This window comes from Pteronotus mesoamericanus, unplaced genomic scaffold (genome assembly GCF_021234165.1).
Source record: "Pteronotus mesoamericanus isolate MK-2021 breed Mesoamerican mustached bat unplaced genomic scaffold, CSHL_Meso_final scaffold_232, whole genome shotgun sequence".
Taxonomy (NCBI): Eukaryota; Metazoa; Chordata; class Mammalia; order Chiroptera; family Mormoopidae; genus Pteronotus; species Pteronotus mesoamericanus.
Genome location: NW_026555311.1, coordinates 5,450,004 through 5,469,775, shown reverse-complemented (window position 1 = coordinate 5,469,775; position 19,772 = coordinate 5,450,004). Strand labels below are relative to the sequence as shown.

General features: G+C 37.2%; 1 protein-coding gene and 1 non-coding gene across 8 annotated transcripts in view; both read left to right on the top strand.

Annotated features, from left to right (window-relative positions):
- SEC24B (SEC24 homolog B, COPII coat complex component) overlaps nucleotides 1-14,477 on the top strand; it is a 94,285-nt gene extending 79,808 nt beyond the window's left edge. For 6 of the 7 annotated variants that reach the window (XM_054591631.1, XM_054591628.1, XM_054591626.1 and 3 more), the window contains 10 exons: nucleotides 1,155-1,278; nucleotides 1,684-1,842; nucleotides 6,100-6,273; nucleotides 6,895-7,005; nucleotides 8,301-8,476; nucleotides 9,319-9,456; nucleotides 10,208-10,312; nucleotides 11,118-11,210; nucleotides 13,273-13,376; nucleotides 13,619-14,477. In XM_054591631.1, coding sequence (XP_054447606.1) covers nucleotides 1,155-1,278; nucleotides 1,684-1,842; nucleotides 6,100-6,273; nucleotides 6,895-7,005; nucleotides 8,301-8,476; nucleotides 9,319-9,456; nucleotides 10,208-10,312; nucleotides 11,118-11,210; nucleotides 13,273-13,376; nucleotides 13,619-13,733 — 1,299 coding nt within the window. In that variant the 3' untranslated portion in view covers nucleotides 13,734-14,477. Of the gene's footprint in view, nucleotides 1-1,154; nucleotides 1,279-1,683; nucleotides 1,843-6,099; nucleotides 6,274-6,894; nucleotides 7,006-8,300; nucleotides 8,477-9,318; nucleotides 9,457-10,207; nucleotides 10,313-11,117; nucleotides 11,211-13,272; nucleotides 13,377-13,618 lie in introns of those variants that run through there. The other variant, XR_008530685.1, reaches the window with a different exon arrangement.
- On the top strand, nucleotides 8,532-8,736 carry LOC129085463 (small nucleolar RNA SNORA73 family). The gene has a single exon (XR_008530715.1). It is a non-coding gene; the product is annotated as a small nucleolar RNA SNORA73 family (small nucleolar RNA).
- Nucleotides 14,478-19,772: the final 5,295 nt, after the last annotated feature.

Sequence of the window (19,772 nt, the reverse complement as noted above, 5' to 3'; positions counted from 1 at the left end):
AACCAACTGAGTTACCTGGCCAGGGCCCCTATTTTACTTTTTAAAAAAGTTGTGTTTTTTAATCGCTTTTGAGAAAGAAGCTAATTTTAAAATAAGTTGAGGCAAAGATATTTTTTAAGCTCATCAACAAATACGTCTAACATTGAGTTCATTGTTCTGTTGCAGCCTATTAATAGAATACTGAAGTGTTTTGAACACAGGAAAGTGTTATGTATTTCCTGAATTATTTGATATAGTTCTGTTTTTTTCTCATTTAACTTTTAGAAATATTCTCTATGAGCCTGAGACTCAAAAGTTTTATAATCTTTTTTTTCTTTTTTTTAAGAGAGGGGAAGAGAGGGAGGAAGAGAGAGAGAGAGAGAAACTTTGATCAGTTGCCTCTTACATGCCCCCAACTAGGGACCTGTCCCACAACCCAGGCATGTGCCCTGACAGGGAATTGAACTGGTGACCTTTTTGGTTCACAGCCTGGCACTCAACCCACTGAGCCACACCAGCCCTGCAAAAGTTTTTAAATGTCTCTTCTGGTTTACACACTCCTTCATATATGAGTAAACTCTAACAGCCATACATTACATATGATTGAGAGGGTTGAAACATTTAACTGTTAGGCAATGCAACATAGTAATTAAGAACTTGGATCCTGGCTTTGCCACTTCTCACTATTTCTCCAGTGCCATCTCAGCTCAAGAGTCTTTCTACCAATCTGAAAAGCCTTCCTTAATATAGTATGCACTCGTGGTGTTATGTACCACTGTGTAATAAGACACTCAACTGGGAGCCCAGACTTCTTGGGTTTATATTCCAGCATCTACTACTCGGTTGCTATGTAATTGGACAAGTTACTTAATCATTTTTTTGCCTCAGTTTTCTCATCTGTAAAATGTAGATAACCCTATAAAATATATGTTATTATAAGGTTAAATAATATATATAAACCATCTTGAGCAGTGCTGGCATGTAAGAGCTTTATAAATGTTAGCAATTATTTGTCTTATGGGAAACTCGTGCCAACTGCATAGACCTTTGTTAAAAACTCTTTAGCTTGCTGGGGGTGTGGGGAAGGGATACCCTCTGCCTTATTGTGAGAGAGACATAGAAATGTGTGCATAATTCAAGGTTTCTAGCTCTTACTTTATGACATGTTGACTTAGGTTGTACAGCATCTTGGCCCTGCAACTGATTTTTATAAGAAACTCGCTTTAGATTGCTCAGGGCAGCAGACTGCAGTGGATCTGTTCCTTTTAAGTTCACAGTATTCTGATCTTTCTTCTCTAGGTAAGGAGATATCATTGTGTTTATCTGTTTACATAAACAGTTTTAGCATGTGTAAATTAAGTCTAAACTCTTCAGCAAGAGTTATCAATATTTTGGAGTGAGAGACATGTGAATTTGATGATATCTGTGAAAATTCCCAGTAAACTTTAAAGCACTACACAAATATAAAAATGCTGTTAATATTATGTTTTTAAAATATAGTTTCTTTACTATTCTGCTCAACAATAAACCTTATATATTTTACAAATATTTGTGTATTCTCAGGTTTATATAGTATCCTTATTTTGACAGCTTTGGTATTCTCATTATGACTTAGATTTCTTGATAATATGGAATCTATACTACTGTTGGACAATTAGATTAATACTTTTTTGTAGTTAATAGTTTTTATATTTCTCTTTAAAGCTTGCATGTCCAAGTATTCAGCAGGGTGCATCTATTATTATCCATCTTTCCATTATACTCACAATCCGTCACAAGCAGAGAAGTTACAAAAAGAACTAAAACGCTATCTCACAAGAAAAATTGGATTCGAAGCTGTTATGAGAATAAGGTGTACTAAAGGTATGAAATTATAAAAACTATGTATTATTAATTTTTTAAATTTTTAAATCATGTTTATTCTATTACAGTTGTCTCAGTTTATCCCCCTTTGCCCTCCTCCACCCATCCCATCCCGCCTCCCTCTCCCACAGTCAATTCCCACTCTGTTGTCCGTGTGCATGCATTATGCATATACGTTCTTTATTTAGTCCCTTCTCCTTCTTTCCACTATTGTCCTCCTTCCCCATCCCCTCAGGTCACTTTCAGTCTGCTCCATGTTTCCATGCCTGTGGTTTATTTTGTTGAATAGATTTCACTTATAGGTGAGATCATAGGATATTTGTCTTTACCAACTGGCATATTTCACTTAGCATAATATTTTCCAGTTCCATCCATGTTGTCACAAAAAGTAGTTCGTTCTTTCTTTCCCTCTTTCTTTCTTTCCCTCTTTCTTTCTTTCTTTCTCTCTTTCTTTCTTTCTTTCTTTCTTTCTTTCTTTCTTTCTTTCTTTCTTTCTTTCTTAAATGCAGATTGATTTTACTTATTTTTTAAAAGATCCATTATAAAATATTTAAAAATTTAAAACCATTATAAAGTCTCAGTAATCATGACAGTTGCACAGAAATAATCAAGTAGATCAATGAAATAAAGTGGGCATTCTAGAAACAAACGTGTATATCTTTCTAACAATGTAATATATGATTAAATTGATATTTCAAATCAATGGTGAAAATAAGGCTTATTCAACGTATAAGGTGCATGGACTGCTACTACTTGAAATAAAACAAATATAGAGCTGTATTTCACACATTATACAACAAGTATTCAGGTGAGTTAAAAATCAGTATGTAAAATCTAAGGAGTTTGAGGCAAAAATACAAAATAATATTTTTATTACCCTGAAGTAAAATATTCAAACCCAGAAGCTATAAAGTAACATATTGACAATATGACTATATTAAACATTTAAGACTATACAGTAATACACATATAAAAAAGTTAAAAGGACAAGTAATAGAATAGGAAAATATTTGCAACACATCTAAAAAAGGGTTAAAAGTTTTGGTTTTGGGGGGAAGGGAAATTCTAAAAACATTTAATCAAAGAATGGATAAAGAATACCAAAAAGTCATTTAAAGCTTTTTAAAAAAAATAATAGAAATAGGCAAGAAATACACAAAAACAGGTTTAGTTTCAACGAATAATAAAGTAACAGAATAACATATCATTATTACAATCAGATTAATAAATATTAAAACTATTTGTAATATCAACTATTGGTGACTGTGAAAGGAACTGGGTAGTCATAGACTCTTTTTCTTCATCTTCTTAAAGCAGTCCCTTTAGCATATCTTGCAATGCTGGTTGGTGGAGGTGTATTCTTTTGGCCTTCTTTCATCTGGGAAGCTTCTTATTTCGCCTTCCATTTTAATTGAGAGCCTTGCTGGGTAGAGCAGTCTTAGTTGCAGGCCTCTGCTTTTCATGACTTCGGCTATTTCTTGCCATTCCCTTCTGGCTTGCAGTGTTTCTGTTGAGAAGTCAGCTGCTAGCTGAATAGGGGCTCCCTTGTATGTTACTACCTGTTTCTCCCTTGCTGCCTTTAGGATTTTCTGTTTGTCTTTGATGTTTGCCATTTTAATGATGATGTGTCTTAGAGTGGGCCTCATTGGGTTCCTCTTGAATGGGACCCTCTGTGCTTCCTGGACTTGTGGGACTTCTCTCCTCAAATTGGGGGAGTTTTCCACCATTACTTTTTCAAACAGGTCCTTTATCCCTGGCACCTCTTCTCCTTCTGGTATCCCTAGTATACGGACATTATTATGTTTCAGGTTGTCCTGCATTTCCCTAAATGCCTCTTCATTCTTTTTGAGTCTTTTTTCATTTTCTTGCTCTTTCTGGGAGCTTTTTTCCACCTTATCCTCCAGCTCGCTGATTTGATCCTCTGCTTCATCTAGCCTGCTTTTGATTCCTTCTACTGTGTTCTTTAATTCAGAAATGGTGTTCTTCATTCCCTCTTGTCTCTTATTGATAGTTTCAATGTCGTTTTTCATGCTGATATAGTTTGCAGTAAGTTCCTCGTAGTTTCCCTGTAGTGTTTTGTCGTTCTCTCTGAGCTCACTGAGCTCATTAAGCTTCCTTAGTACAGTTCTTTGGAACTCAATATCTGATAGTTTCCTTGCCTGTATTTCATTTAGTTCTCCTTCTGGGGATTCCTCCTTTCCGTTTGATTGAGGGGTGTTTCTTTGTCTTCCCATTATTTGTGAGACTCTTCTTTTTTGCTTCTGCTTCTTAAATTGATCTGTCTTGACTTCCTGGCTTTGTGGTATGAACTTCTGTGGTAGAAGACTGCTGGGTTTTTTTTCTTTCTGGATCTGTCTCTGATGATGTCAGATGTTGTCCCCATCAGAACTTAAGCAGTCTGTTTGGGACTTCCAGGAGTCTGCTGTCTGTGGATTTCTCCTTCAGTTGTTAATCTAGTCACTCTGTACTCAGCGGTCAGGCTTAGGCACCACAGGGTGGGACAGAGTCCCTCTTGGGGGCAGGGTTATTGGGTCCTCTCATGCTGCTGCCTCTAGAAGGGGAGTGGTCTGCCTGAGCCAGATGGCTGCTGCCATATGGAGGAGCGGTCAGCACCAGGATATCGCTGGCTACTCTCTCCCTTCTCTCCCCAAAGACTCCGTCTCTAGTCTCTCCTCAAGTGTCCCTAGACCTCTCTGAGCCCCCTTTTGCCAGGGATCTACTATCTGTGACTGCCACTGTGTACTCAGTCGTCAGGTTTTAGCACTACTGGACCTACGCTGAGCCTTTTGGGGGCAGGGCTATTGTGTCCTGTCATGCTGTTGCCACTCAGAGGAGTGGTCTCTGAGCTAGATGGCTGCTGCTGTCTGGGAGATGAGTCAGCACTGGGATCTCACCAGCTACTCTCTGAATTCTCTCCCCAAAGCCTCCTTCCCCAGTCTCTCCTCAGGTCGCAGTCTGCCCCTGCCTTTGCCAGAGCCCTGGGTAAGTGTCTGCAAACAAATATTTATGTCTGGCCTTTAAAAGGCTCTTTGCGTCTCCAAACACCCATCTCTGGCAGAGAGCAACCCTGCCACTTATTGCAGCTGGTGGTTATCTGGGTACTTTTTGAGCTCTGGTGCTGTAAGTTGGAGATCCCCGCTTATGATTTAGACCTTGCTCATCTCAGGGGGATCTGTTTGGCTGTTTCAATATCCTTCTGGTGCTGCTGCCTGTGGGCACCCCACCTGCCTTCTCGAGTCTCTACTGCACTCTTTACCAGTTAGGTTGTGCTAAAGCTGATTCTTTTGTCTGTCTGAGATTAAAAGGCTCTTCTCGCCATTGTTCAGGTGATTTCTTCACAATTTAGTTGTAATTCCAGGTTGGTCCTGGGAAGAGGTCAGTGTGACTTCCACTCACTCCTCTGCCATCTTGATTCTTCTCATGCTTTATTAAATTAATAAGCATTTATATATTGACTTCTTATGTCTACCTATAATGGTTGTTCATTATAAAAGACTTTGTGCTTGATCCAGTTAGTTGTATCCTGTTTTTTATATATAGTTTTTGAATAATCATTGCCCAGTTTTTTAAATTATTTGTATAAGTGGGCAAAAGTACTGTTTTGCTCTATTAGGAAGAACTTTTGTTTTCTTAATTATTTTATTTATTTTATTTTTAGGGAGGGTTTGGGAGGGAGAGAGGGAGAAGAACATCAGTATGTGGTTGCCTCTTGCGCATCCCCTACCAGGGACCTAGCCTGCAGCCCAGGCATGTGCCCTGACTGGGACTCTAACCAGCGACCCTTTGGTTCACAGGTCAGCGCTAAATCCACTGAGCTACACCAGCCAGGGCTATTAGGAAGAACTTAAGAGAAAGCTCATGTTGAGGTGATTTCAGAAGGGGAACTAGAGAAATAGGGAAGATCTTTAGTGAAAATGGTCAAATTCATGATTTTTCCCTTCGTAATCATTCAGATAGTCCTCATTACCTTGGTTTTATGTGAATGTTTGCAGGAGGTATTCTGATTACTTATTTTAATTCTTAAATGAGTTTTATAGTAACCCTCATTTTTAAAGTTTTATACATTAGATCTTGTATAACCAACATTGATTCTTTGAATTGGTGTTTTAGAACTCTACCAACAGCTCATTTCTACCCCCAGTTATCCTTTTGATTCAAAATCAGAGCTTTTTTTTTTTTACTTTATAAGGTAGCTTTAGCTTGAGATAAAGATACTACTGTTACTTCATCTTTTATGATATGTTTTCTCTTCTCTAGGTCTTTCAATGCACACTTTTCATGGAAACTTCTTTGTTCGTTCCACTGATTTATTATCCCTTGCCAACATCAATCCTGATGCTGGATTTGCAGTACAGCTGTCAATTGAAGAAAGTTTGGCAGATACGTCCTTAGTGTGCTTTCAAACAGCCCTATTATATACATCAAGCAAAGGTAATATTAAGAGAAATGAAATGTAACCTGCAGGAGTAACTCTTCCCTCCTTTCACATGCTCGGGCGAATAGGGAGGAAGAATGAATGTACAGTGGAAAGTAATGGGATTTCCATCAGTTAATCAAATATATGTTCTGTTCTTTTTTGAATCTTTAAATGATACCTTTTTTTGACTTGTATTCCCAGGATCATATGTATCTGGTAAATAATCCATGCTAAATTCAGCCATGACATTTTTAGCATTATTTATTGTCCCATAAAATAAAAAATTCTGCCTAGCACTTATAGCCTACATTTCATTGACAGTCTAATAAGTTCTCTGACATTTTACTATGTAGTATATAAGTTAGAATGTATGCTATTAAAATAAGAATTAAAACCTAATACTCAACTATATTCAAATATGGTATGTGTTCGTAGCACAAGTATGCCTTCAGATGTAGAGAGTGTTGAATTTTCTTTAAACATGTTCTCTACAAAACTTTGATTTTACATCTCAATATCCTGTTGGTGATTGAATCCAATCAAAACAATAACTTGATTAATATTTGACCTGTTTTTTTTGTTTCTTGGTCTAATATGTTTGCAGTGATTTTTGCAATGTTCATCCCTTTGTTTAGGTGAGCGGAGAATTAGAGTGCATACTCTGTGTTTGCCTGTGGTAAATTCACTAGCAGATGTGTATGCAGGAGTGGATGTGCAAGCTGCCATCTGCCTTCTGGCAAACATGGGTGAGTAAAAGTGAGGGGAAATGCATTTTCCTAAAAGCTGAAGCTTGGGCATGTTTTTTACCCTACAAATCCCTTATTTAAGAAGTGTGTGTGTTTTACATTTTCATTTATAGCAGTGTAGACTGGACTGTTCTTATATTTTGTATTATTCCTTTGGGTTAAAAACCTTTTGGGAGATTCATAATCACTAAAAGTTGATAACCCAGATTTCCTTCAGCTGGTGAATTTAAGAACAAACTATGATACATTCATACAATGGGCTACAACTCAACAATAAAACAGAAAGAACTATTGATACATGGACAGACATGGATGACTCTTATAGGAATTATGCTAGACTATGTAGACTACTTACATATGATTCCATTTATATGACATTCTAGCAAAGGAATAATCATAGGGATGAAGAATAGACCAGTGATTATCAAGGGTTAGGCGTAGGGGAAGCATTTTGCTACAAAGGGGAGGCACAAAGAGGTATTGTGGGGGAGATAGCACTGTTGTGTATCTTGATTGTGGTAGTGATTACATGGTTATGCATTTGACATAAAACCATCATGGAATTATACTTGAGAAAGTAAATTTTACTGTATATAAGTTTTAAAAAATCCTTTAGGGAATTAATATAACACTGTTTTGTTCCTAATGAATTTATCTTTTAGCTGAATTTAGACATCAGAATGAACCATCAGCAAATGAAATTGCCCATGAATATGATTGTATTTTTAATACTTGTGCATATGTGTAGTTTATCTCTATTTTAATAAAATGTGTACTTGGATTTCACACTAATATCTCGCTTTTCAATATCAGTATAAGGACCTATGTCCAGTTTTTGTTGACCTGGGAATGCTTTGACAAACCTTTTAGAGGATCACAGGGGATAAACTCAGATTGCAGAACTTAGGTTGTTTTTCTGCAGTTCTTTTTTTTTTATTGAAACTTAACGTTTGGCCAGGAAAACAAAATACTTTATACGTGTGATTTCTATTTGAGTAGTGGAAATATCCCCAGAATTTTCTTAAAAGTAGATGGTTGATATATGCTTTCTAATACTCATAGTGGTTAAGTATTTTTATAAAAGAGTTTAAAACAAAAAGTCCAAAACAATCTAGATTTGTTCTGATTGTCAGATTTAGTTCAGAAAAATTATGTAGTTAGCACATACTTTTAAAATGAGGATGCATTCTAAAGAAAAAGTATTTTTTTAATCCTAGAAACAGAATTGTTGGTTTCTTAAATAATGCTTGTAAATCTTATCTCTTATATACCTTTTCCTTTTGGTTGCTCTCTAGCTGTGGATCGATCCATTTCATCAAGTCTATCAGATGCAAGAGATGCCTTAGTGAATGCTGTGGTGGATTCGTTGTCTGCTTATGGCTCTACGGTCTCAAATTTACAGCACTCTGGGTTGATTGCACCTGGTTCCCTCAAGTTGTTTCCTCTCTATGTTTTGGCCCTTCTTAAACAGGTACCACTCTATACATTGTTATATTTAATAAAATCTGAAAATTCTTGATACCTATCCAGTGTGGATACCCCCAAGAACTCACTCTCCCTGGGCCCTGTCCAGGTTGTGTAGGGGAGCATAGGGCTCTGCCTGGTGATGTACAGTCCCTTTCCACAACGTTGGAGAGAAAGCCTGGCCTTCAGTCTGTGACTGCGTATTCCTATAGCTTCTCAGATTTCTCTGGACAGTGACTGAGGAGACAAACCATAAAGGAAACATCTAAGAAATATTAAAATTAAAATTTTGATATATAGGTAAAGAAATGGAATCTAGGTTTTCTGGATTAAAAAAATAAAATATTTAGAGGATTATGCCATTAAGCATTGAAAAAGTTTTGAGCAGTCAAGGATGAGTGGAAAATGTAGATATAAAAATACATGATGACTGTTGTGAAACCCTATGCCCTCACTCTCTAAGATGTGGGAGCCACTTGCATAATGGAGTGGTTATAGCATACTCTGCATATGCTTCTGGAAAGAGACTAAGGAAAGGATTAATATTCATTGAACATCTTTCCAAGCCTTGGGCACCATAATATATGTCATATACACATCATCTTAATTAATTCTTACAGCAACCTAGAGAGCTGGGTATTCCATGTTCTTCTTATGATGACAGTATAGCTTTGAAAAGCTAAGTGACTTGCTCTCATACCCATCTATTAAATGTCAGAGCTGAGAATTGAATCTAGGTCGATCTGAATTGAAGGCCATGCCTTTTCCATGATAATGGTAAATATTTGTTTTAATATTTGTCCACTGTGTTTGTTTTACTTGAAATTTTTGTGTCTTTTTTTAATATAGAAAGCATTCAGAACCGGCACAAGCACACGCCTGGATGACCGTGTGTATGCCATGTGTCAGATAAAGTGTCAGCCACTTGTTCATCTAATGAGAATGATTCATCCCAACTTATACAGGATAGACAGATTGATAGATGAGGTATGATTTCTTTTAATGCACTTGAAATTTCTTAATTTAAGTATATGTGAATGTCTTGATTCAGTAGGTAAAGTAACAGTGTATTAATTAACAATTTTTTAATCCATTTTTTCCTGTGTTATAAATACATTAAATATGGACACTGGGACTATCAGATACTATCTGTGGTTACGGAATTTTCACAAATAGCTTCATGTGGGGAGTAATTCGCGTGTATTTGCTTATAATATGTATTACAAAGCCAAGTTGTAGAATAGACATCTCCATCTATATTTTATAGATACTGACTGTTTCTGTTATGATCAGAGTGCAGTTTTGATTACATTGTAAACTGGATCTCTGGTGTCCAACAGTGATTTTAATATGCAAATATCTAGTGTATGTTTTCCTCCTTGCATTAAAACTCTACTTTTTGGAATCTGCTCTGTATAACATTCATAGAGAAATGTGAAAAAGTAACTTGCTTTAAAGCAGATTTAGTAGACATACTTTTATTATACCCAGATCCCAAAAGGGAAGGAAATGGACAGATTGTTCTATGTATTCGTGTTTTTATCTTTTTAATTTGAATACATCTGAGTGCCTTGATTCAACAGCCAGGGTCATAATGTATTATCAGTAATTTTTTTGTGTCCTGCAAAATCCTCAGGTGTTATTTTTCCGTATTTTATAAAGAGCTAGTGGCCATTAGCTTCCAAACTGTGATGATAGCAACGTAAGCTCGTTCATATTCCATCTGTTTTTGTTTCAGGGCGCAATACACGTTAATGACAGGGTCGTACCTCAGCCACCTCTTCAAAAATTGTCTGCAGAGAAGCTAACAAGAGAAGGTGCTTTCCTTATGGACTGTGGCTCTGTAAGCACCCTCTACTGACAAAGCCTAACTCTCATCCCACAGGAGGAGAAACATTCAACAGGGCCCAGCTCTGTTACCACAGATCAGTCAGTGATAGGTGGCTTAGGAGCGGGGAGGCAATACATTGGTAACTGGCACATGGGGTTAATTCATTTTTAGACTTTTCTAGTTGGGTAGTATTTTATTATCATAGATTAATAACTTTTATTAACATGGATTATTTACTGTCCTAGATTATGCATACTTGATAAAGAGAAAAGTTCCTGTCTTCAAAGATTTTGTCGTCTAAAATCATAAAATTCAAAGGGACCTGGAGTTCATCTAGTTCAACTTATACCCATTGTGAGAAATGCCATTAATAATTTGGAGTTCAGGGGAAGTCGCTGGCAGAGTGGTAGTGAGGGGTGTCAAGAGTGCTCAAGGTGGCTACGTAAATGTTACCTTACGAGCAGGAAAAGGATTCCAGCATTCATGGCGGGAGCCTAGAGACAGTCATTGAAATAGTGGATAGGAAATAACTGTGAGTCAGGTATCCTGGTTAAAACACTGCATTCCCACTGGGGAAAAAGGAACAAGGTAAAATCTATTTTATGGGAAGTTTTGAAATTTAAGCAAAGAAGATGTGAAACACTGTAAATTCCTGGATGTAGGTTATAAATGTGCCAATTACATTTCCTTTTGACTCATGTTCCTACATTATTTGAAATAGTATATTTTACCTCTTTTATACTTGATAATTTTGAGAAAATAAGCTGTAATGTTTTCTGATAAAGGTATTTTAACATATTTTTTTGTTTGTTTTTAGGATTTTTATATTTGGGTTGGGAAAAACTGTGACAACAACTTCATAACAGATGTGCTCGGGCACCCTAATTTTGCATCAGTACCACAGAAAATGGTGAGGGGGGTTTTATACAGTTTGAACTTTTTGTGTGCTTGTTTGTTTTAAATTTTTTTATTGAAGAAAATTCACATAAGATTCACAGTTTTAACTACTTTAAAGTGTACAATTCATTAGTTTTTAGTGTATTTATCATGTTGTACAACCATCACCAGTATCTAATTTCAGAGCCCCAGAAAGAAACCCGTATCTCCCAGTTCTTCCCTCCTCCTTTCTCCGGCAACCACTGATCTGCATTCTATATCTCTGGATTTGCCAGTTTTGGACATTTCATATAAATGGGATCATACAACATGTGGCCTTTTGTGTTAGACTTCTTTCACTTCTCACAGTGTTTTCAAGGTTCATTCATGCAGCATGCATCGGTATTTCATTCTTTTTATCACTAAATAATACTCCATTGTTTGGATATACTGTATTTTGTATATCCAATCTGTAGTTCATGGACATTTGGGTTGTCTCCACGTTAGGGCTATTATGAATAGTGCTACCATGAGAAATTTGTGTGCATGTGTTTATATGAACATGTTTTCAATTCTCTTGGGTATATAACTTAGGGTTGGAATTGCTGGATCATATGATAAACTGTGTTTAACTCTGAGGAACTGCCACGCTATTTCCCAACAACGTTACCTTCTGATTTAAATTATTTTGCTGATGCGCTGGGTAGTTCATTTGGTTCGAGTGTCATCTTGATACATCAACGTTGCAGGTTCAATTCCCAGTTAGGGCACATACAAGAAGCAACTGATGAATGCATGAATAAGTGGAACAACAAGTTGACGTTTCTCTCTCTCTCTCTCTCTCTCTCTCTCCCTCCCTCCCTTCCTTCCTCTCTCTCTTAAATCAATAAACAAAAACTTTTTAAATTATTTTGCTGACAATGAACATAAATTTTTCAGTTGACCTTTACTGTATGTATGTTAACCAATACCAAAGAAATATGATTCCAAAAGCAGTTTTCTGTATTTAATTGGAAATGGTCTACTTATTTTTGGATAATGTAAATATGTCATTTCTCCTGAAATTAATATGTCACGCTCTGCTATTGTTTAACTCCATGAATGAGAATATTAAGGAAAAGTTTAAAAAAATAATAACAGTGAAGGGGGAAAGCATATGGAAAATAAATCTTACTAAATAGAACAATAAACTTTATTTTATATCTGTAGTTTATTAAACAATGGTACTTGCATAATAAACATATCAGTGTAACAGAGCAGAATTGAGAAATGGTTCTAATTCCTGAAAAATAGAATGTGATAAAGGTTCATTTCAAATCACTGTGCACAAAAATGGACTACTAGAAAAAGAATCTTTATTATATTAAAATGGGCAGGGGCTTTGTAAGTCAATGATGAAAAGATTGATAAATCTGAGAGCATAAAAATAAGACATTTCTATCTGGTAAAATAAATAATGAAAGCCAAAAGACAAACAGCGAAATTGGAAAACTATCTGTAACTCATATGACTGAAAACGGAGTGATTCCTCTAATGTATAAAGTTCTCTTACAATCCTTTTAAAAAAAAACCCATCTCCTAAAAACAAAGGGAAAATTTAAAAATGGGCAAAGAATTTGAACAGCCAATTCATAGAAATTGTTTTCTGTTCTTTTACTTTTTAAATGTTGGCAAATATTACAAATATAACTAACCCAAACGTTTCTATTTAAATTTTTTACAAACTATTATGTTGAGTTACTTAGTTTACTATTAAGTTGGCTTTGGGAGGAAAAAAAACTCTTCATTCATACTGGTATTATACATACGTGTGTGTGTGTGTGTGTGTGTGTGTACATATATATAAAAGAATAGACTTTTGGGGTCCTAACATACACATAAAATGTCAGTGATGTACTTACCATTAAATATATTTTATTGACTTATCAAGAAATATATAAACAGACTTGACAAGAATTTAAATTTTATTTGTTTAGTTGCTGCTCTTGGGGCTTGGAATAGAGTACTGGCAGTTAGTTGGTGGTAGTGGATTTAGTTTTTATAGTACTAAAGTCTATATGAAAGAAAATAATATCCTAAAATATTTCTTTTACCAGACACATCTTCCAGAGTTAGATACACTTTCATCAGAAAGAACCAGATCCTTTATAACTTGGCTTAGAGACAGCAGACCATTGAGCCCAGTTCTTCATGTGGTAAAGTACGTACTTCTATAACTTAACTATAAAATTGTCTTATCATATGCAGTCTGTAAAATTGCTTGTCTTCAAAGCAAATTTAAAATACTATCAAAATACATTCTAGTGATAGAATGCTGTTATTTGAAAAATCTCCCCTATGTTCCATTTTCTTGAAGTCCCCATGTATTGTACATTTTTAAAATGTGTAATTATTCTTGTAAATAATACAAACTTTTAGGTAATATCCTTTTCTCTTTTTCAGAGATGAGAGTCCTGCCAAAACGGAATTTTTTCAGCATTTGATTGAAGACCGAACAGAAGCTGCATTCTCTTACTATGAATTTTTGCTTCACATTCAGCAGCAAATTTGTAAGTGAAGTGGAATAAAATTGAATCTGAGAAAAAGACCTAGGTAAAGCATAGTCTGTCCAAGAAGCACGGTGGAAATTTGAAATGAAGGCATTTGTTGTTACAAGACATGATGCGTAGCATCACACCCTGTCTGAGGCAAAAGGTAAAGAGGAAGAAAGAACTTGACAGATTATCTTCAGCCTAAATTAATGGTAATGATGATGCTGTTTCACCAAGTACATTTTGAATTGGTTTCTACACATTTCCAGTAGTGCAGCAGTACAGTGCAAGCCAGCAAATCTATGTAGCTAATGTGGAATGATGTGTAATGTAAAATTAGAGAAATTCTTTTTTCTTATAGTTAATATGACATTTCTGGACTGGAACTCTGACAAGAGATGCCAAAAGGCAGTGGGTACCGTGTTATTTATATGAATTACTTTTTAACAAGGAGTGATTCGTATTCATTAAATGAATTCAATATTTTCCCTGTAAAAACAATAGAGTTTCAGTACATGAACTATAGAAAAAATATATATAATGTACATAAAAGTTACATTTGTAAAGAAAATGTAAAAATGTAACTACAGAATATGAATTGCTTAAACTGTGCTGCATTGTTGGATGACAACTCTTTTTGTCGCGGTTAGAGAATAAGGTTGACTAATGTGTATTATGAATTGAGTCCACAGAAGAAACACAAAACTCTTTGTAATTCTGTTAAATCTTTTATGTGGATTTATTTATGATCAGCCAACTAATTAAAAATATTTTGCTTGACAGTACGGTTTGGTGTGTTTTTTTTTTTTGAGAGGGGGAAGGGAGTTGAGTTTTTAGGTGGAATTTGTTTGTTGTTGTTTTTATGTAGAATGTACTGAATTCACTACTTGAATGAAATGCAGTGATATCAAATCCATAAGTTACTAGTTTGTGGACTTTACCAAGTACTTAACTCATGTATATTCTAAAAAGGAGTGCTACTCCCCAAATACATATGATTATAGACTAAGTAAAATCTTAATTTGTCTCTCTCAATTAAATTAGGCATTTTTCTGCACATCTATATCAAGAAAATTTTCATTACATATGTGACTATCCTATTTAATCGACTTTAAGAGTACCATCTTGAATTTTGAGAGATTTTTTTTCTGATGGAAAAAGTCTCTCATTTATTAATAGTTTACTATAAAAACTGTTAAGGATCCATTAAATTGTGAGATGGAATTTTATTTTATATACTGTGAAAATCCCATCAATGAACTTTGGAAGGAAAAATGCTATTGATGTGTGTGATGAGTGGTTTTTACAGGTTTGTGCTTAGTGCATCTCTTCTTTGGTTAAAAATAAAGGTACAGTCTTATATTCCCTGATATAACCGAGAGGTTAAATGACTCACCCTAATTGACATTACTAATTAGTGACGAATCTAAGAGTAAAAGCCAAAAGTTCTACCCACTCACTGCCTACAGCACCCCCACCCCCACCCCCACCCCCAGGACTGTACTTGTTCCTATACCATGCTGCCTTCTAGCAAGAGGAATCTTACTGAACATTAGGAAAAACTACAGCACTCTAAGGACAACTAAATACTGTAACTTTATAATGACAAGTATAATGTTTCTACTTTAGGAAAGACAAGTCTTTTGTCTCTGCGTTGTTTTTCATTCAATAAGTATTTATAAGCACTTAATACCAGTCTGTTGTTTAGGCATAAAAGAGATAAAACCCCGCTTTCAGAGTGCTTGCACTTGAGCAAGAGTGGAAGGGCTGGGGAAAGACTGTCCATTTATGTTATATCAGGTATAGTGAATACTGTGAAGAAAAAGCTGGATAAAGGAATTGAGAATGCTCTTTTTGGACAGTAACCAGAGAAGGCCCTCTGAAAAGGTGACAGCTGAGCAGAGAGTAAAGCCACGTGGACATATGGAAGAACCATCCAAGCAGGGGGACTTTGAGGCAGTTACCTTCTGACCGCCCTTGTTTTCCCTACGAAAGAAGCAGAGTTATCCACTGAAAAAGGGGAAAGAGTGCGAGAGGTTTCATGAAATGGTCTCCTAGGAGCGGGAGACATTGAACCAACTAGAGACATGTGTGAGGATTGTCAAGCAGCACTCAGCCCGTCTTGGGATGAGTCACGAACTTCAAAGTGAAGCCAGTTACCATAGCTGTGCCTCTTTCCTCTCGCCATAGTCAGCCCCTGGATGGGAAGTTGGAGTTAAGGAACACTGGTACAAAGAACAGAGCACCATGGGAGTTAAGGACATGTGCAAGGGATGACTCATTTAAGTGAAAGGAACACAAAGTGAGTGATGGATAGAGAAAAATAGTCCTGTGGAGGTCAAAAAGCTCAGGAAATGGAGGTCAGGATATAGGATGCTCAAAATTGAGGTTTGGGGGAAATTTAAATACTGGTAATAACAAGATCTAGGGTATGTCCTTGAGAGTGGGTAGTTGAGGTGGTATAAAAGATGACTGGAGGTGAGGCAGCCAGAACTTAGAATCAGAATTTTAGATGGGTCATGTCTTTGACCACTAAAATTGCCAAGAAAAATGACTGGAGTCGTGGAGAAATTGGGGGCTGTATGTACGTAAGGGGAAGCTGGGGATGTGCTGTGGTCTGATGGTATGAGTTCAGAGCACTGGGGGTAGGCAAGGATAAAGTCTAGATGTCTAAAAATGAGGAGCAGAGAGACCCTGCCTCGAGTCTTAAGATCAAAAACAGCCACCCTTCAAAGATTTGCAAGGGAGGGAGGTATGGTTCCCAGAAGAAAGCTAAGTTGCAGAGTATGTGGAGAATGACTTCAATAGGAATGTGGGCATGATGAGATTAATCCTGATGGGTGATGGATAATCAGTCTCATTGCCTCCTTATGGGACAAGTCTCCAGTCATTTGTTTTGTGAGGCACCGAGTGTCCAGAGGAAGGTGGATGCTTACCAGGAGTCCTGTGAGTCTGCTTTCAGTTAATCGAAATTGTCTTTAAAGTCGATGGTTCTTTTTTCTTTTTTTTATTGTATTTTATTGATTATGCTAATACTGTTACAATTTTTCCCCTCTTCTCTTCCACCCAGTCTCCCCCCACTCCCCACTCCCTCAGGCAATCCCCGTACCCTTGTCCGTGTCCGTGGTTCATGCATATAAGTTCTTTGGCTATTCCCTTCCCTATGCTGTGCTTGACATCCCCATGACGATTGTATAACTACCTGTTTATACTTTTTAATGCCTTCACTCTTTTCTCGCATGCCCCCCCACCCCATTCCCATCTGTCAACCATCATAATGTTCCCTGTATCTATGATTCTGTTTCTGTTGTCCTTGTTTATTTTGTTTTATAGATTCAATTGTGGATAGATATGTACTTATTGCCATTTTATTGTTCATAGTTTTGATCTTCTTAACACTCTTTAACATTTCATATAACACTGGTTTGGTGATGATGAACTCCTTTAGTTTTTTCTTGTCTGGGAAGCTCTTTATCTGCACTTCAGTTCTCAATGATACCTTTGCTGGGTAAAGCAGTCTTGGCTCTAGGTCCCTGCTTTTCATGACTGAATATCTCTTGCCAGTCCCTTCTAGTCTGCAAAGTTTTTTTGAGAAATCAGCTGACAGTCCTTGGGAACTCTCCTGTAGGTAACTAACTGCTTTTCTCTTGCTGCATTTAAGATTCTCTGTCTTTAACCTTTGGAATTTGAATTATGCTGTGTCTTGGGGTAGGACTCTTTGGGTTCATCTTGTTTAGGACTCTGTGCTTCCTGTACTTTTATGTCTATTTCCTTCCCCAAGTTAGGGAAGTTTTCTTTCATTGTTTTTTAAGATAGGTTACCAATTTCTTGCCTGCTCTCTTCTCCCAACAGCCCTGTGATGTGAATGTTGGTATGCTTGAAGTTGTCTCAACTTCAGAGGCTCCTAACACTATTCTCATTTTTTTATTGTTTTTCTTCTTGCTGTTCTGATTGGTTCTTTTTCTTTCTTTCTTTTAAATTACATTCCAAATCACTGATTTGACTCTCGGCTTCATCTACTCTACGGTTGATTCCCTGTAAATTGTTCTTTATTTTAATTAGTGTATCCTTCATTTCTGACTGGAATTTTTTTTTTTTTTTTTAGGTTCTCACTAAGTTCTTGAGTACCTTTGTAACTGGTGTTTTGAATTCTGCATCTGGTAGAGTGCTTATGTCCATTTTGTTTAGTTCTTTTTCTGGACTTCTGTTATTTGGGCCATGTTTCTTTGTCATCTCATTTTGGCAGCCTCCCTGTGTTTGTTTATATGTACCAGGTCAAGATGCTATATCTTCCAGACTTGATTGAGTGGCCTAATGTAGTAGATGTCCTGTAGGGTCCAGTGGCACAGCCTCCCCTATTACCCAAGCTGGGTACTCAAGATGCACCCACTGTGTGGGCTGTGTACACCCTCCTGTTGTAGTGAGTCTTGATTGCTGTTGGCATGTTCAAGGTCAGCCACCACCTGTGTTCTGTCAGGTTCACACAGCATAAATGACAGAGTGATCGACAGATGGCTGCTACTTGTTCTGGACGTGGAGGTGTCCTGGTGAGTCCAAGCAGTGAACCGAGGCTGGCTGCTGCTAGTGCTGGGCCTGGGGCATCTTAGCGAGAAGTATGGGGCTCACTGAAGCCAGATGCTGCTTGTTGGAGAGAATTTAGTGAAATCTGAAGCATGGGCCAAGATAAACCATTTGTGTGAAAAAGCCACTGGAAACAGCTTGGGTTAGCCTGAAAATTGAGTGCTTCAGAGCCTTAGGGAATCACCAGCGTGGGGCAAACACTGTTAGCCAGGTTGATGGAGTCTCAGATATGGCACCCACCTGCCAGCTCTGGTTCTGTCGGGGAAGGCTCAGAAAAGGAAGAATGGCCTCTGCCAACACATCTGTCTGGGAGAACTGCCCCACAGCTCTCATCTGATGATACAATTCATTTCTTCCCCAAGTGTCCCTGGTGTCTTTCAAGCTACTACCCCCACGCTGGAGCTCAGAGGGAGTGTCTGAATAAGTCTGTACGTGGGCCCTTTAAGAGGAACTCCCAGGGAGTCCAGCAGTTTCTGTCTTCGACAGCATGGATCCCCTCTGGTTTTTACAGCTAAAAGCTATGGCCACTTCTGGCACTGGAACCCGGGGCTGGGGGCCTGGTGTGAGGCTGGGTCCCTTTGGTCCTGAGATAACCCCTACTGATTTTTATCTGCCACTTGGGTGTGGGTCCAGACTGTTCAGTTCTCTGCCCCTTCTACCAATCCAGATGTAGTTTCTTCTTTAACATCGTAGTTGTGGACTTCATTCAGCTTGATTTCTGATGATTCCAAAGGATGGTGGTTTTATAGTTGTAATTTTGATGTGGTTATACGAGGAGGTAAGCCGAGTTTAACTGCACTGCCATCTTGACCAGATGTCCTTTATCAGCTGGTCTTAGTGTTCATTGTGGGGATGGGAATGAACATTTCCTCGGAGAGCTTTTCTTGATGCCCAGCTATTCCTCTTCAAATCTGACAGTCACCACCTCGGTAGGGGGTTGACCAGAGATACATGTTTTGAAAGAGCATCCCCGATGATCTGAAAATCTAATACATATTAGCAAAGTGTTATGTTAAGAAAACCATGAGTCCTATTCAAAGTAGGCTTTGAAGACATTAAAAATAGTTTGAAATACAAAAACAAAAACAAACAAAAAAACACCCTGAAAACAACACTACAGGAATTATTTAGGTGGAATCACTAGCAACTGAAAGAAGACACTGACATTAAAAAAAAAAACAAGCTTTCGCACATGAAACAGACCTGAAAAACAAAAATGGGGGTAGATATTTTATGCTTTATTTACCTTTTGTCTCTGAATTTAGAGACAATCTGTATTAACCAGAAAATTGGGAATCCACCTTCTCTCTGCCTACTTACCTATGAGAACTGGCACTTCCCATGAAACAAGTGGGCAGGAAGTGTATATCTGTATGGCTTGAGGGGGAAGGCAGCCAAGACTAGGGCACATCGGAGGCCCTTCATGCATTGCCTTCTGGTATGTCTTAAACTGATAAAAAATGAAAGCCCTATCTTTCATTACT